The 18,345-nt window shown below is 44.7% G+C and overlaps 1 protein-coding gene across 1 annotated transcript in view; it reads left to right on the top strand.

Moving 5' to 3' along the window:
- Positions 1-18,345, top strand: part of LOC306928580 (arf-GAP with coiled-coil, ANK repeat and PH domain-containing protein 3-like) — a gene marked incomplete at its 3' end in the record, with an annotated part of 187,883 nt that overhangs the window by 111,434 nt on the left and 58,104 nt on the right. Inside the window, exons 5-6 of the mRNA XM_079508809.1 lie at positions 15,882-15,940; positions 18,048-18,231. Coding sequence (XP_079364935.1) covers positions 15,882-15,940; positions 18,048-18,231 — 243 coding nt within the window. The remainder of the gene's footprint in view (positions 1-15,881; positions 15,941-18,047; positions 18,232-18,345) is intronic.

Genomic DNA, 18,345 nt, shown 5'->3' with positions numbered 1-18,345 from the left:
ATTTAACTCTGAGAGTTACAGACCCATAAGGGTCCATTTGGTTCCTAACTATCATTTAGCTGGGGACCCCCTGGAACTCCCTCAAGGACCCCTGGGGGTCCCCGGAACCAGTGTTCTAGAGCGTATCACAGTCTTAATATGAATCAGTAAAACATACAACAGACAACAATGCTTTCCAATGTGTTTATTGACAGGACGGATATGAACATTATGGAGGCATTATGGAACATTTTCATGTCAAGGACCCCAAAATGATCTCTCTGTCCGTGTTAGAGGAAATCCGAACTTTTACTTCTAACAGAGTATTTCTATAGCCTATTGCAGTATTGATATTTTTACTTGTAACAGAGTATTTCTATAGCCTATTGCAGTATTGATACTTTTACTTGCAGTGTTACATAATAATAGACCAGGATACTCTATATAAAGTAATGCTATAGTGTTACATAGCATAGACCAGAACACCACTGAACAGGCTGCGGTTGTGTATGTCATCAAAGAGCCTGTCCCCTGCATTTAAACGCATGTAAACCCTGTCTCCCTCCTCCAGCTCTACCATCATTTCATTAGTTACCTGTTCAGTACTTGCACTATTGTATCCACAGTTACCTAAGAGACTCTGCTCATTCTTAATCATGTGGAGACAGAAAACCTCTGATGACCATTGGTTTTGTGCAGCAAATGTGAAGTGATAGAGTCCTTTGACCGGTGCAGAGAAGACCCCTGAAATTGAGAGATAGAGAGAAAGAAATACAATTATAAATAATAATGTATTGCATTTTTATAGTGCTTTTCCAATTGCTCAAAGCACTTTACAATGGTCCATTCATTCATACATTGGGAGGTGAAGCGGCGAGCTAGCATGCGAGGCACCGACCGACTCATTGGATGCAGGGTGGGGTTCAGTGTCTCATTGGAGGCAGGGTGGGGTTCAGTGTCTCATTGGAGGCAATGTAGGGTTCAGTGTCTCATTGGAGGCAATGTAGGGTTCAGTGTCTCATTGGAGGCAATGTAGGGTTCAGTGTCTCATTGGAGGCAGTGTAGGGTTCAGTGTCTCATTGGAGGCAATGTAGGGTTCAGTGTCTCATTGGAGGCAATGTAGGGTTCAGTGTCTCATTGGAGGCAGTGTAGGGTTCAGTGTCTCATTGGAGGCAATGTAGGGTTCAGTGTCTCATTGGAGGCAATGTAGGGTTCAGTGTCTCATTGGAGGCAGTGTAGGGTTCAGTGTCTTGCCCAAGGACACTTCGACATGTAGACAGGAGGAGGAGCCGGGATTCGAACCGCCGACCTGCTCTACCTCCTGAGCCACAGTCGCCCAAATATAATACCCTTAATTAAAAAGGCAGATCTACAAGTTGCGTGCGTTAAGTGGTTACTTTCCTCATTCCCTTCTTGACTGTTGCTTTCAATGTGGAACCATAGAGTCCCAGCCAGCGCATGAGGCCATTTCCACCCCTTCTTCCGGGAATGGAACAGGGTGCATTCTGGGATGCATTTTAGGCCATACTGTATACGTGAACGTGGTGGGATAAACACATGAAGGAGTATTGTGTGTGCGTATCGTGTTTCCGTGCGTGTGCGAGAGAGTCATGAACAACCCCCGCCGTTGTTTGTTGTGTATTGGCTCAGTGCGTTCATGTTTGTGGCCCAATGCAGCTCCAGCAGTACCTACTTTCTTTATTTGTTTATTTATAACTCTATGTGTGGACTGTGGAACACATAGTGATGGAAAGTATATGTATTTACTTAAGCACTGTACTTAAAATAAAATAAATTGATATTTGTAGTTTACTTGAGTATTTACAATTTCCAACACTTTTACTTCTACTCCACTACATCTCAAATATTGTACTTTAATTCTCCACTACATTTATTTGATAACTTTAGTTATATTTTCGTTGTAGATTATTATTACAAAACATACACTTCAGAGTCAGACCACTTCAGCCCTATATATACATTTCGGCCATTTGAAAATAGCTGATCTACAACCTCACGATGCGACACATTGTGAGCTTGTAGATCTGCTATTTTCAAAAGATTTTTATACATTTGAAAACTTGAAATGGCACAGATTCTGCACAATGAGCTTTTAACTGAAATTGTAGTACTTTAAATTTAAGTACATTTGTAATTTTACTCAAGTACATTTTGAATTCCAGCTGTCTATATTACAGTATTGACACTTTGAGTACTTTTGACATACCTGTAGATGGATTGTAGGCGTTGCCGATGTTACTGATGACCTTCTTGTAGACCAGAGGGGTGTCAGAACCAAACGGTCCAACTTGTCCATCATTAGTCAAAGCAGCGGAGAAGGCCACCTTCGGTTTGTCTGTCAACAGGAGCATTATCATTATTATCATCATTAGTCAAAGCAGCGGAGAAGGCCACCTTCGGTTTGTCTGTCAACAGGAGCATTATCATTATTATCATCATTAGTCAAACCAGCAGAGAAGGCCACCTTCCGTTTGTCTGTCAACAGGAGCATTATCATTATTATCATCATTAGTCAAAGCAGCAGAGAAGGCCACCTTCGGTTTGTCTGTCAACAGGAGCATTATCATTATTATCAGCATTAGTCAAACCAGCAGAGAAGGCCACCTTCGGTTTGTCTGTCAACAGGAGCATTATCATTATTATCATCATTAGTCAAACCAGCAGAGAAGGCCACCTTCGGTTTGTCTGTCAACACAGGAGCATTATCATTATTATCATCATTAGTCAAAGGAGCAGAGAAAGCCACCTTCGGTTTGTCTGTCAACACAGGAGCATTATCATTATTATCATCATTAGTCAAAGCAGCAGAGAAAGCCACCTTCGGTTTGTCTGTCAACAGGAGCATTATCATTATTATCATCATTAGTCAAACCAGCAGAGAAAGCCACCTTCGGTTTGTCTGTCAAAGTGTCAACACAGGAGCATTATCAAATTGTTTAAATAGCTTATCATAAAAGCACAATATATTATACTATTAAGCCAATACACCAATCCTGCTGTATAGCAGCTTATCAGCTGCAACAAGACAAAGTATAGGCTATTAAAATGAAAGGGTCACCAACAATACTCCATGGAATACCGCTATTACTGTCTGTCAAATACAGACACAGGGTTTATTTATAATCATTTATTGTACATTACTTATAAAAAATGGGTTGCAAAATCGTGGGATAAAAAGTATTAAAAAAAAGAAGAAAAAAAAGTCGATCTCCTCCCGGGACCTTTGATCAAAATGAACTGAACTTTCTTCACGTGAACTTTAGGCCAATACGGAGAAAGTAGCTCTCAAGTCAATAAAGTGTGGTTATAATTAGTATAAAGCATGCTTACTCCACAGTTGGTGCACTTGGCCTTCAGCAGCAGTCAGCCTGGTTTCTATGGTGGCCAGCCTGGTTTCTATGGTGGCCAGCCTGGTTTCTATGGTGGTCAGCTGAGCAAGATGAGCTGAAATCAGTACATCAGCATGAAGTCAGTCATACAGTAAATACTGATGCACTCTCTGTTGAGGGGGTAAGCTTTTCATTATGCATTTATTAGACTGTACAGTACATTGCATGATCAAAAATGTATCTATTCTCTGAGATCAATTAAAGTAATTAACATCAAAGTAAGTCCCTTTTTCAACTTATTCACTGAACATCACCCTGTTCAAATTACCTTCACTTTCTTCCTTCAACTCTTCCACATGGACCTCGCTGGTGCTGAGTCTGGTTCGGAGTTCTGCAACATGGACCTCACTGGTGCTGAGTCTGGTTCGGAGTTCTGCAACATGGACCTCACTGGTGCTGAGTCTGGTTCGGAGTTCTGCAACATGGACCTCACTGGTGCTGAGTCTGGTTTGGAGGTCTGCAACATGGACCTCACTGGTACTGAGTCTGGTTTGGAGTTCTGCAACATGGACCTCACTGGTACTGAGTCTGGTTTGGAGTTCTGCAACATGGACCTCACTGGTACTGAGTCTGGTTTGGAGTTCTGCAACATGGACCTCACTGGTACTGAGTCTGGTTTGGAGTTCTGCAACATGGACCTCACTGGTACTGAGTCTGGTTCGGAGTTCTGCAACATGGACCTCACTGGTACCGAGTCTGGTTCGGAGGTCTGCAACATGGACCTCACTGGTACTGAGTCTGGTTCGGAGGTCTGCAACATGGACCTCACTGGTACTGAGTCTGGTTCGGAGGTCTGCAACATGGACCTCACTGGTACCGAGTCTGGTTCGGAGGTCTGCAACATGGACCTCACTGGTGCTGAGTCTGGTTTGGAGGTCTGCAACATGGACCTGGAGGTCTTTCACGTGGCTCTCACTGACACTCAGTTTGGCAGCCATTACTGAAAAATATCACAGAGCAACATTATGTTAAACTATAAAACATTTCAAACACATTCCAGCCTGTAAACCTTTACAAGCGTCTTCCTTCCAGCTCCATTGTGAGCATGCTAACCTGTCGTGAACATCCTCTGTTCCTTGGCTTCTTCCTCCATGTTCCTCATCTTCTCTTGTTGCACCACCACCATGTCTCGAAGCTCCATCAGCGCCCCCCAAAGGTCAGGTTGTAAGAGGGAACCTGGTTCGGCATGGCTCTGTCTCTTGCTGACCGCTCCGCTCTCCCCCGGAGCCCCAGCAGCCCCAGACAGACAGGACAGTAAAACAAGCAAAGCCACACAGCCCTTCATCCTGAAGCAGAGTCCTTATGATATGGTGCAGCTGCTTCTTATATCCTCTCCCTGCTCGTCCACCAACACTAGACACGTCACCGTGCCCAGTGGAAAGGTAGTGTACTGGACAGTAGACACGTCACCGTGCCCAGGGGAAAGGTAGTGTACTGGACACTAGACATGTCACCGTGTCCAGTGGAAAGGTAGTGTACTGGACAGTAGACATGTCACCGTGCCCAGTGGAAAGGTAGTGTACTGGACACTAGACACGTCACCGTGCCCAGTGGAAAGGTAGTGTACTGGACACTAGACATGTCACCGTGTCCAGTGGAAAGGTAGTGTACTGGACACTAGACATGTCACCGTGTCCAGTGGAAAGGTAGTGTACTGGACACTAGACATGTCACCGTGTCCAGTGGAAAGGTAGTGTACTGGACACTAGACATGTCACCGTGCCCAGTGGAAAGGTAGTGTACTGGACACTAGACATGTCACCGTGCCCAGTGGAAAGGTAGTGTACTGGACACTAGACATGTCACCGTGTCCAGTGGAAAGGTAGTGTACTGGACAGTAGACATGTCACCGTGCCCAGTGGAAAGGTAGTGTACTGGACACTAGACATGTCACCGTGCCCAGGGGAAAGGTAGTGTACTGGACACTAGACACGTCACCGTGCCCAGTGGAAAGGTAGTGTACTGGACACTAGACACGTCACCGTGCCCAGTGGAAAGGTAGTGTACTGGACACTAGACACGTCACCGTGCCCAGTGGAAAGGTAGTGTACTGGACACTAGACATGTCACCGTGCCCAGTGGAAAGGTAGTGTACTGGACAGTAGACATGTCACCGTGCCCAGGGGAAAGGTAGTGTACTGGACACTAGACACGTCACCGTGCCCAGTGGAAAGGTAGTGTACTGGACAGTAGACACGTCACCGTGTCCAGGGGAAAGGTAGTGTACTGGACACTAGACACGTCACCGTGCCCAGTGGAAAGGTAGTGTACTGGACAGTAGACATGTCACCGTGCCCAGTGGAAAGGTAGTGTACTGGACAGTAAATGGTGTCAAGGACCACCTGAGAACTACAACATGTGCTCTGATAAGATCTGGCAAGGATGGCTGTCCTGACTCTGAAGAGACTGGCTGTGAATATCTTTAATGTAATCAGCTGTTGTTATTTAGTAGGTTAATATTCATGGTGTGATGTGCCCCATGAGTTTAAAATGTGCCTTGAGATATTATATAAGTGAAATGATCAATTACAAATAGATTATTTCTTCAACAGACACAAAACACAACCAGCCTGTGTGCCTGTGTGTGTGCCTGTGTGCCTGTGTGCCTGTGTGTGTGTGCGTGCGTGCGTGCGTGCGTGCGTGCGTGCGTGCGTGCGTGCGTGCGTGCATGCATGCATAATGTAACACAGTATGATGGATACATACCACTAAAGACAAGTTATTATATATAATGTAACACAGTATACGTTAATTTATATACTGCAAAACATTTAATACAATAGTATGATGGATACTAGCCACTATAAGACGAGACAAGTTTATTTATAAAACATGTTTCCTATCCTACAACAGGCATGCATTGCTCAATCTCATCATGAGCTAACCACTGTCTGTTAGGTTGACTGACCTCACCTTAGGTGACCTGCCTTCTTCTATATGGAGTTACCTTATAGGCCCTGTAGTGACCTGCCTTCTTCTATATGGAGTTACCTTATAGGCCCTGTAGTGACCTGCCTTCTATATGGAGTTACCTTATAGGCCCTGTAGTGACCTGCCTTCTATATGGAGTTACCTTATAGGCCCTGTAGTGACCTGCCTTCTATATGGAGTTACCTTATAGGCCCTGTAGTGACCTGCCTTCTATATGGAGTTACCTTATAGGCCCTGTAGTGACCTGCCTTCTATATGGAGTTACCTTATAGGCCCTGTAGTGACCTACCTTCTATATGGAGTTACCTTATAGGCCCTGTAGTGACCTACCTTCTATATGGAGTTACCTTAGAGGCCCTGTAGTGACCTGCCTTCTATATGGAGTTACCTTATAGGCCCTGTAGTGACCTGCCTTCTTCTATATGGAGTTACCTTATAGGCCCTGTAGTGACCTGCCTTCTATATGGAGTTACCTTATAGGCCCTGTAGTGACCTGCCTTCTTCTATATGGAGTTACCTTATAGGCCCTGTAGTGACCTGCCTTCTATATAGAGTTACCTTATAGGCCCTGTAGTGACCTGCCTTCTATATGGAGTTACCTTATAGGCCCTGTAGTGACCTGCCTTCTATATGGAGTTACCTTATAGGCCCTGTAGTGACCTGCCTTCTTCTATATGGAGTTACCTTATAGGCCCTGTAGTGACCTGCCTTCTATATAGAGTTACCTTATAGGCCCTGTAGTGACCTGCCTTCTATATGGAGTTACCTTATAGGCCCTGTAGTGACCTGCCTTCTATATGGAGTTACCTTATAGGCCCTGTAGTGACCTGCCTTCTATATGGAGTTACCTTATAGGCCCTGTAGTGACCTGCCTTCTTCTATATGGAGTTACCTTATAGGCCCTGTAGTGACCTGCCTTCTATATGGAGTTACCTTATAGGCCCTGTAGTGACCTGCCTTCTATATGGAGTTACCTTATAGGCCCTGTAGTGACCTGCCTTCTATATGGAGTTACCTTATAGGCCCTGTAGTGACCTGCCTTCTATATGGAGTTACCTTATAGGCCCTGTAGTGACCTGCCTTCTTCTATATGGAGTTACCTTATAGGCCCTGTAGTGACCTACCTTCTATATGGAGTTACCTTATAGGCCCTGTAGTGACCTACCTTCTTCTATATGGAGTTACCCTATAGGCCCTGTAGTGACCTGCCTTCTATATGGAGTTACCTTATAGGCCCTGTAGTGACCTACCTTCTATATGGAGTTACCTTATAGGCCCTGTAGTGACCTGCCTTCTTCTATATGGAGTTACCTTATAGGCCCTGTAGTGACCTGCCTTCTATATGGAGTTACCTTATAGGCCCTGTAGTGACCTGCCTTCTATATGGAGTTACCTTATAGGCCCTGTAGTGACCTGCCTTCTTCTATATGGAGTTACCTTATAGGCCCTGTAGTGACCTGCCTTCTATATGGAGTTACCTTATAGGCCCTGTAGTGACCTACCTTCTATATGGAGTTACCTTATAGGCCCTGTAGTGACCTACCTTCTTCTATATGGAGTTACCTTATAGGCCCTGTAGTGACCTGCCTTCTATATGGAGTTACCTTATAGGCCCTGTAGTGACCTGCCTTCTATATGGAGTTACCTTATAGGCCCTGTAGTGACCTGCCTTCTATATGGAGTTACCTTATAGGCCCTGTAGTGACCTACCTTCTATATGGAGTTACCTTATAGGCCCTGTAGTGACCTGCCTTCTATATGGAGTTACCTTATAGGCCCTGTAGTGACCTGCCTTCTATATGGAGTTACCTTATAGGCCCTGTAGTGACCTGCCTTCTATATGGAGTTACCTTATAGGCCCTGTAGTGACCTGCCTTCTATATGGAGTTACCTTATAGGCCCTGTAGTGACCTACCTTCTTCTATATGGAGTTACCTTATAGGCCCTGTAGTGACCTGCCTTCTATATAGAGTTACCTTATAGGCCCTGTAGTGACCTGCCTTCTATATGGAGTTACCTTATAGGCCCTGTAGTGACCTGCCTTCTATATGGAGGTACCTTATAGGCCCTGTAGTGACCTGCCTTCTATATGGAGTTACCTTATAGGCCCTGTAGTGACCTGCCTTCTATATGGAGTTACCTTATAGGCCCTGTAGTGACCTGCCTTCTATATGGAGTTACCTTATAGGCCCTGTAGTGACCTACCTTCTATATGGAGTTACCTTATAGGCCCTGTAGTGACCTACCTTCTATATGGAGTTACCTTATAGGCCCTGTAGTGACCTACCTTCTATATGGAGTTACCTTATAGGCCCTGTAGTGACCTACCTTCTTCTATATGGAGTTACCTTATAGGCCCTGTAGTGACCTACCTTCTATATGGAGTTACCTTATAGGCCCTGTAGTGACCTGCCTTCTATATGGAGTTACCTTATAGGCCCTGTAGTGACCTGCCTTCTATATGGAGTTACCTTATAGGCCCTGTAGTGACCTGCCTTCTTCTATATGGAGTTACCTTATAGGCCCTGTAGTGACCTGCCTTCTTCTATATGGAGTTACCTTATAGGCCCTGTAGTGACCTGCCTTCTTCTATATGGAGTTACCTTATAGGCCCTGTAGTGACCTGCCTTCTTCTATATGGAGTTACCTTATAGGCCCTGTAGTGACCTGCCTTCTATATGGAGTTACCTTATAGGCCCTGTAGTGACCTACCTTCTATATGGAGTTACCTTATAGGCCCTGTAGTGACCTGCCTTCTTCTATATGGAGTTACCTTATAGGCCCTGTAGTGACCTGCCTTCTATATGGAGTTACCTTATAGGCCCTGTAGTGACCTACCTTCTATATAGAGTTACCTTATAGGCCCTGTAGTGACCTGCCTTCTATATGGAGTTACCTTATAGGCCCTGTAGTGACCTGCCTTCTATATGGAGTTACCTTATAGGCCCTGTAGTGACCTGCCTTCTATATGGAGTTACCTTATAGGCCCTGTAGTGACCTGCCTTCTTCTATATGGAGTTACCTTATAGGCCCTGTAGTGACCTACCTTCTATATGGAGTTACCTTATAGGCCCTGTAGTGACCTACCTTCTTCTATATGGAGTTACCTTATAGGCCCTGTAGTGACCTACCTTCTATATGGAGTTACCTTATAGGCCCTGTAGTGACCTGCCTTCTATATGGAGTTACCCTATAGGCCCTGTAGTGACCTGCCTTCTATATGGAGTTACCTTATAGGCCCTGTAGTGACCTACCTTCTATATGGAGTTACCTTATAGGCCCTGTAGTGACCTGCCTTCTATATGGAGTTACCTTATAGGCCCTGTAGTGACCTGCCTTCTATATGGAGTTACCTTATAGGCCCTGTAGTGACCTGCCTTCTATATGGAGTTACCCTATAGGCCCTGTAGTGACCTGCCTTCTATATGGAGTTACCTTATAGGCCCTGTAGTGACCTGCCTTCTATATGGAGTTACCCTATAGGCCCTGTAGTGACCTGCCTTCTATATGGAGTTACCTTATAGGCCCTGTAGTGACCTGCCTTCTATATGGAGTTACCTTATAGGCCCTGTAGTGACCTGCCTTCTATATGGAGTTACCCTATAGGCCCTGTAGTGACCTGCCTTCTATATGGAGTTACCTTATAGGCCCTGTAGTGACCTACCTTCTATATGGAGTTACCTTATAGGCCCTGTAGTGACCTACCTTCTATATGGAGTTACCTTATAGGCCCTGTAGTGACCTGCCTTCTATATGGAGTTACCTTATAGGCCCTGTAGTGACCTACCTTCTATATGGAGTTACCTTATAGGCCCTGTAGTGACCTGCCTTCTATATGGAGTTACCTTATAGGCCCTGTAGTGACCTACCTTCTATATGGAGTTACCTTATAGGCCCTGTAGTGACCTGCCTTCTATATGGAGTTACCTTATAGGCCCTGTAGTGACCTGCCTTCTTCTATATGGAGTTACCTTATAGGCCCTGTAGTGACCTGCCTTCTTCTATATGGAGTTACCTTATAGGCCCTGTAGTGACCTGCCTTCTTCTATATGGAGTTACCTTATAGGCCCTGTAGTGACCTGCCTTCTTCTATATGGAGTTACCTTATAGGCCCTGTAGTGACCTGCCTTCTATATGGAGTTACCTTATAGGCCCTGTAGTGACCTACCTTCTATATGGAGTTACCTTATAGGCCCTGTAGTGACCTGCCTTCTATATGGAGTTACCTTATAGGCCCTGTAGTGACCTGCCTTCTTCTATATGGAGTTACCTTATAGGCCCTGTAGTGACCTGCCTTCTTCTATATGGAGTTACCTTATAGGCCCTGTAGTGACCTGCCTTCTTCTATATGGAGTTACCTTATAGGCCCTGTAGTGACCTGCCTTCTTCTATATGGAGTTACCTTATAGGCCCTGTAGTGACCTGCCTTCTATATGGAGTTACCTTATAGGCCCTGTAGTGACCTACCTTCTATATGGAGTTACCTTATAGGCCCTGTAGTGACCTGCCTTCTTCTATATGGAGTTACCTTATAGGCCCTGTAGTGACCTGCCTTCTATATGGAGTTACCTTATAGGCCCTGTAGTGACCTGCCTTCTATATGGAGTTACCCTATAGGCCCTGTAGTGACCTGCCTTCTATATGGAGTTACCTTATAGGCCCTGTAGTGACCTGCCTTCTATATGGAGTTACCTTATAGGCCCTGTAGTGACCTGCCTTCTTCTATATGGAGTTACCTTATAGGCCCTGTAGTGACCTGCCTTCTTCTATATGGAGTTACCTTATAGGCCCTGTAGTGACCTGCCTTCTATATGGAGTTACCTTATAGGCCCTGTAGTGACCTGCCTTCTTCTATATGGAGTTACCCTATAGGCCCTGTAGTGACCTGCCTTCTATATGGAGTTACCTTATAGGCCCTGTAGTGACCTGCCTTCTATATGGAGTTACCTTATAGGCCCTGTAGTGACCTGCCTTCTATATGGAGTTACCTTATAGGCCCTGTAGTGACCTGCCTTCTATATGGAGTTACCTTATAGGCCCTGTAGTGACCTGCCTTCTATATGGAGTTACCTTATAGGCCCTGTAGTGACCTACCTTCTTCTATATGGAGTTACCTTATAGGCCCTGTAGTGACCTGCCTTCTATATGGAGTTACCTTATAGGCCCTGTAGTGACCTGCCTTCTATATGGAGTTACCTTATAGGCCCTGTAGTGACCTACCTTCTTCTATATGGAGTTACCTTATAGGCCCTGTAGTGACCTGCCTTCTATATGGAGTTACCTTATAGGCCCTGTAGTGACCTGCCTTCTTCTATATGGAGTTACCTTATAGGCCCTGTAGTGACCTGCCTTCTATATGGAGTTACCTTATAGGCCCTGTAGTGACCTGCCTTCTTCTATATGGAGTTACCTTATAGGCCCTGTAGTGACCTGCCTTCTATATGGAGTTACCTTATAGGCCCTGTAGTGACCTACCTTCTATATGGAGTTACCTTATAGGCCCTGTAGTGACCTGCCTTCTTCTATATGGAGTTACCTTATAGGCCCTGTAGTGACCTGCCTTCTATATGGAGTTACCTTATAGGCCCTGTAGTGACCTGCCTTCTATATGGAGTTACCTTATAGGCCCTGTAGTGACCTGCCTTCTATATGGAGTTACCTTATAGGCCCTGTAGTGACCTACCTTCTATATGGAGTTACCTTATAGGCCCTGTAGTGACCTGCCTTCTATATGGAGTTACCTTATAGGCCCTGTATTGACCTGCCTTCTATATGGAGTTACCTTATAGGCCCTGTAGTGACCTGCCTTCTATATGGAGTTACCTTATAGGCCCTGTAGTGACCTGCCTTCTATATGGAGTTACCTTATAGGCCCTGTAGTGACCTGCCTTCTTCTATATGGAGTTACCTTATAGGCCCTGTAGTGACCTGCCTTCTATATGGAGTTACCTTATAGGCCCTGTAGTGACCTACCTTCTATATGGAGTTACCTTATAGGCCCTGTAGTGACCTACCTTCTATATGGAGTTACCTTATAGGCCCTGTAGTGACCTACCTTCTATATGGAGTTACCTTATAGGCCCTGTAGTGACCTGCCTTCTATATGGAGTTACCTTATAGGCCCTGTAGTGACCTACCTTCTATATGGAGTTACCTTATAGGCCCTGTAGTGACCTGCCTTCTATATGGAGTTACCTTATAGGCCCTGTAGTGACCTACCTTCTATATGGAGTTACCTTATAGGCCCTGTAGTGACCTGCCTTCTTCTATATGGAGTTACCTTATAGGCCCTGTAGTGACCTGCCTTCTTCTATATGGAGTTACCTTATAGGCCCTGTAGTGACCTGCCTTCTATATGGAGTTACCTCATAGGCCCTGTAGTGACCTGCCTTCTATATGGAGTTACCTTATAGGCCCTGTAGTGACCTGCCTTCTATATAGAGTTACCTTATAGGCCCTGTAGTGACCTGCCTTCTATATGGAGTTACCTTATAGGCCCTGTAGTGACCTGCCTTCTTCTATATGGAGTTACCTTATAGGCCCTGTAGTGACCTGCCTTCTATATGGAGTTACCTTATAGGCCCTGTAGTGACCTGCCTTCTATATGGAGTTACCTTATAGGCCCTGTAGTGACCTGCCTTCTATATGGAGTTACCTTATAGGCCCTGTAGTGACCTGCCTTCTATATGGAGTTACCTTATAGGCCCTGTAGTGACCTACCTTCTATATGGAGTTACCTTATAGGCCCTGTAGTGACCTGCCTTCTATATGGAGTTACCTTATAGGCCCTGTAGTGACCTGCCTTCTTCTATATGGAGTTACCTTATAGGCCCTGTAGTGACCTGCCTTCTTCTATATGGAGTTACCCTATAGGCCCTGTAGTGACCTGCCTTCTATATGGAGTTACCTTATAGGCCCTGTAGTGACCTGCCTTCTATATGGAGTTACCTTATAGGCTCTGTAGTGACCTACCTTCTATATGGAGTTACCTTATAGGCCCTGTAGTGACCTGCCTTCTTCTATATGGAGTTACCTTATAGGCCCTGTAGTGACCTGCCTTCTTCTATATGGAGTTAATAATTTCATAGACATTTCAAAAAGTATTTTTTTAAAGACCTTTTAAGCCTCGTACAAAGCCAACTCGAGTTGTGACAAATCATGACAACAAACACAATTTTTCGGGCTGAACAAATAATTAGACCTTGTTTTTGGTTGTTTTTTTTGTCATGATTTGTCCCGACTCGAGTTGGCTTTGTACGACGCTTAAAAGGTCTTTAAATAAATACGTTTTGAAATGTCTATGGGGAAAATGCATTGGGAATTATTTCATGGGCCTGGCGTCGTCATGAAAGGGGGCGGGACTGGGCCTGGCGTCGTCATGAAAGGGGGCGGGACTGGGCCTGGCGTCATGAAAGGGGGCGGGACTGGGCCTGGCGTCGTCATGAAAGGGGGAGGGACTGGGCCTGGCGTCGTCATGAAAGGGGGCAGGACTGCGTCGCTCTATATGATTGTGCACATTTTTGAGTGGTGTAAACCACTCCTACAACTGGCTTTTGTGTGCAGAACAAAATGAGCATGGTTGCTATGTTCAAAATAATTTCTGACGTAATTAAATCACACCCGGGTGAACTGGATGACCGTAGCAACCATGCTCATTTTCTCTGCACAAAAAAAGCCAGTTGTGAAATCACATCCGGGTGTGATTTCATTACGTCAGATCAGAGCTGATCAGGCTATATAATACCTTACCTTATATAATACCTCACATCGGACAAAAACTCCAGCTGAATCAACTTCATGGTCACAAATCATCACATCAGAAGACGAGTCTACCTAGCCAAAGATCTTTAAAGACGGTGGGAAGCCCAATAGACGAGACGGCTGCTCTTTGCCGAGACAGACCCTCCTGACCAGAGCCGATCTTTAAAGACATCATATATATCATGCTATATAAAACCTTACACCACTCAGTTCACACGGGTGTGATTTTTTATTCCATCTACTAGTTTCTATATTTACTTCTTCAGCTCATTATGGTCACTGAGCTTGACCATAATGTAATCTATACCATAATGTAATCTGTAGAAATGCTGCATGTATAATAATAATAATAATAATAATAATAATAATAATAATAATAATAAATATGTCTCTCCACAGATAGCAACAAGATTTGAGGCATTTTGTTCAAAATTGACTAATCCTGAAAACTTTGGAAGGCAATCTTAGCCAATCGGGATGGAATATGGGAAAACGGACATATGCATGTTGATCACATGGAGTATCTCCATGGACTATGGAGATAGTGTATAGACCAATTCACAGAGGCTTGCCTGGGTGCGGCCATTACTGAGGTGTACCATTAAGCTACACCTGGCCTACGGAGCACCTGCTCCATGGATTACCCCTCAGTAATGGCCACGCCCAGGGCACCCCTCTGTGAATTTGTCTATAGCAGGGATTGGCAACTTTGACAATGGAGAGGGCCACTATATTTCCACACTCACCTTAGAGGGCCACATTGCATATTACTGTTGTAGCAAAAATAGCAGATCTACAAGCTCAAAACGTGGATCAGCTAATTTAGCTATGTTTCAATTGAAAACCTGAATAATTGTTTTTCTATTTTTGAATTGGAATCCTGAAAAAAAAAAAAAATTTCAACTTATATTTAGTTATAGTTATGTTAACTTTCTGAACTGAATACAAACACATTAGACATAAAAAAGACAATAACATTGTAATACTAGTAATTAGCTCAAATATCAGTATTCTGATATTAACCTGAGGGCCACATTAAGTGATGGTGAGGGCCACATGTGGCCCCCGCCCCCTGGGCCGCCAGTTGATATTAACCTGAGGGCCTGTGGCCCCCGCCCCCCGGGCCGCCAGTTGATATTAACCTGAGGGCCACATTAAGTGATGGTGGGGGCCGCATGTGGCCCCCGCCCCGCCAGTTGATATTAACCTGAGGGCCACATTAAGTGATGGTGGGGGCCACATGTGGCCCCCGGGCTGCCAGTTGCCCATGTATGGTGTATAGTATACCGATTTGCGTGATGTATGAGTAAAATGTGTAGAGTAATATAAAGAAATGTGTTTTGCAAAACTCAGCCTCATGGTGGCGCTATAATGTCACAGCAATTGCACGCTGTGGTAATGATTTGAGGCATTTCATTGGAAATTAACAAATCCTGCAAACTTTGGAAGGCAATCTTAGCCAATGGGGATGGAATATGTGGAAATGGACAGGTCCATATTGATCACAAGACTGTAGAGTTATTGTATAGCGATTTGCGTGATGTATGGATAAAAGATAAATATAAAGAAATGTGTTTTGCAAAACTCTGCCTTGGTGGCTTTATAACAGGCCATTTTGGAAAAAATTGGCATCGACCGGGCCAATGGTGCCGGAGATTAGCTGTACACGGACGGACAGACACACGGACGGACAGACACACGGACGGACACACACACGCAAATGCAAAACATACTCTCCCCATGCCTTCGGCTGGTGGAGACAAAAAATAACACAAGTCTGTCTCTCTCTCTCTTCCACAGATTCTGTTTGACCAGGCCCAGAGGTCTATTAAGCAGCAGCTCCACACCTTCATTAAAGAGTGAGTATCTCGTGGTTCTGTGGTCCATTTGGTTCCAGTTTTTATGTCAGTGTTGTGTCTATGTAGCGAGAGAGAAAAACAAGGGCAGGGCAGAGATAGAGAGGCCACACATGCTAGACAAGAAGAGTGGAACCCGAGTCCTCGCTCACTGGCAGCACCAAAGCATTCTGATTTGGTTTGAATCAATCTTTCCTAACAGAGACTGATTTTCCTCTAGAGTCGGTGGTTCCCAAACTTTTCAGATCGAAAGAGAGATTATATGTTTGGCTCGGACCCAACCTGGTGAATATAGCAGATCTACAAGCTGGGACCCAACCTAGTGAATATAGCAGATCTACAAGCTCACAACGCATCGCTTCGCGCCACGTAGATGACGAACACTGTAGTATGCAAAGGCTTTAATAAATAAAAAAATCACACTTGTGACTGAGGGGCGCCCATTCTTATGTCGTCATTTCATGGCCTAAACAAACATTCAAATCCATACACTTGGCTGGCAAATGATTTATGTATATAAGCGTTCGAAACAATCATTGTCATATCCTAATACATAAAATTACGTGTCTTTAATTCTACTGGAACTCTTCTCCACTAGTCCCTCCCTGACATTTTAGCCTAGTTTTTATTTTGTTGACGAAATTGTCAATAATATTGACAATAATATGTAGTCTTAGTTTTAGTCATAATAGCTTAGTTTTAATCCCATTTTGGGCGGGAACCCCTTTTGGTGTTAGCTATTCAGTATTTAAGTCCGACGTCATTTTGTAGTGCTACGTTAAGTCCGGGTCCAAGTGGCACCAGCTCCCGTCCGCATCTCATTGTAAATAGAATATCTAAACACGTGAATCTTTTTACAATGACGTTATTTTTCAGAAAGGAAGCCATTGACGGTTAAAATGGGTCTTAATGCTTCCAACTCGAGTAGAATTATTAATGTTTTGTACAAGTGTCCATGACAAAAAAAATATATGATGTGGAGACAATACATACTATTATTATCATCATTATTGAAGGTGGTAACAGTCCATTTGCTCAGTAAAATATTTCGGGGGCATATTTAGAATGTTTGCAGGCTTGAGTATGTTGAATCTAGTATGTTGAATCCATTAATGAGGATTTAGTTGAGACAATGAAATAAAATGGCGATAGTATTCAGTGTGGGGCAGACGGCCTGTCACAGCCAGATTTGGGAGAGCAGCGCAGCTTTGTTGTTGCGAGGAAAGCGGTAAAATGAGACTTTCGTGGTTGTTTTCGTCTCAGATTTAGTCCGACGGAGCGTCACAGTATAACTATGGGGACACAAAAGCGACAGAAAAGTAGGACCCGGAAGTATCTCAGGAGGGGGCGCTCACGTCACAGCTAAAATACTGAAGTATCTCAGGAGGGGGCGCTCACGTCACAGCTAAAATACTGAAGTATCTCAGGAGGGGGCGCTCACGTCACAGCTAAAATACTGAAGTATCTCAGGAGGGGGCGCTCACGTCACAGCTAAAATACTGAAGTATCTCAGGAGGGGGCGCTCACGTCACAGCTAAAATACTGAATTGAAAAATAGCTAACACCTACAAGCTTGTAGGTCTGCTATTTTTGAAAAATCTTGAAAATTTGGTGCAAATTTGGAAGATATATTTTTTAACTCAAATCTTTGCTTCCGGGGAGGTCCCTGGATCATCAGATGGGGGGCGGAGGCCAATTACATATCATTTTTGGGGTCCTTGACATGAAATATTGAGCACCACTGATACAGAAACATGAGGTATTTCAGAAAACTGTCAGAATTTAGAAGACATTCTTTTAATTTCGACGTCAGGCCTAAATGGGTTTATAACACACTTACAGTATGTTTTAACAGTAGGCGACAGCCAGACGAATTTACCGCAAGTGCATTATTTATTTGTCTATGAGACCCGGCGATAGCAGGCGATAGCAGGCGGACAGGGGATGGTCGAAAAGTGGGCGGGGGAACGTCGCTCGAAAATATACAAATAATTCATCTTTTCGGGCGATACTGGGCGACTAGGCGATGTGTCGTGCCGATGCTCGCCCGCTGTTAAAACATACTGTTAGCTTTCTAACACACTGCATGCTGTCGCCCCTTGTCTACCAGGGACGTGCGGCGGTTCAAGGAGACCAAGAAGCAGTTCGACCGGGTGCGCGAGGACATGGAGATAGCCCAGGTGAAGAACGCCCAGGCTCCCAGGAACAAGGCCCACGAGTGCGAGGAGGCCACGCAGGCCCTCATCCTCAGCCGCAAGGCTTTCCGACACCTGGCTCTGGACTACGTACTACAGGTAGGACCTTAGACACCTGGCTCTGGACTACGTACTACAGGTAGGACTCTAGACACCTGGCTCTGGACTACGTACTACAGGTAGGACCCTAGACACCTGGCTCTGGACTACGTA

The sequence above is a fragment of the Electrona antarctica genome (assembly GCF_951216825.1).
Source record: "Electrona antarctica genome assembly, chromosome: 8".
NCBI classification, from domain to species: domain Eukaryota; kingdom Metazoa; phylum Chordata; class Actinopteri; order Myctophiformes; family Myctophidae; genus Electrona; species Electrona antarctica.
Note: the sequence above shows the minus strand (reverse complement) of the source record. Positions and strands in the feature narration are given on the sequence as shown.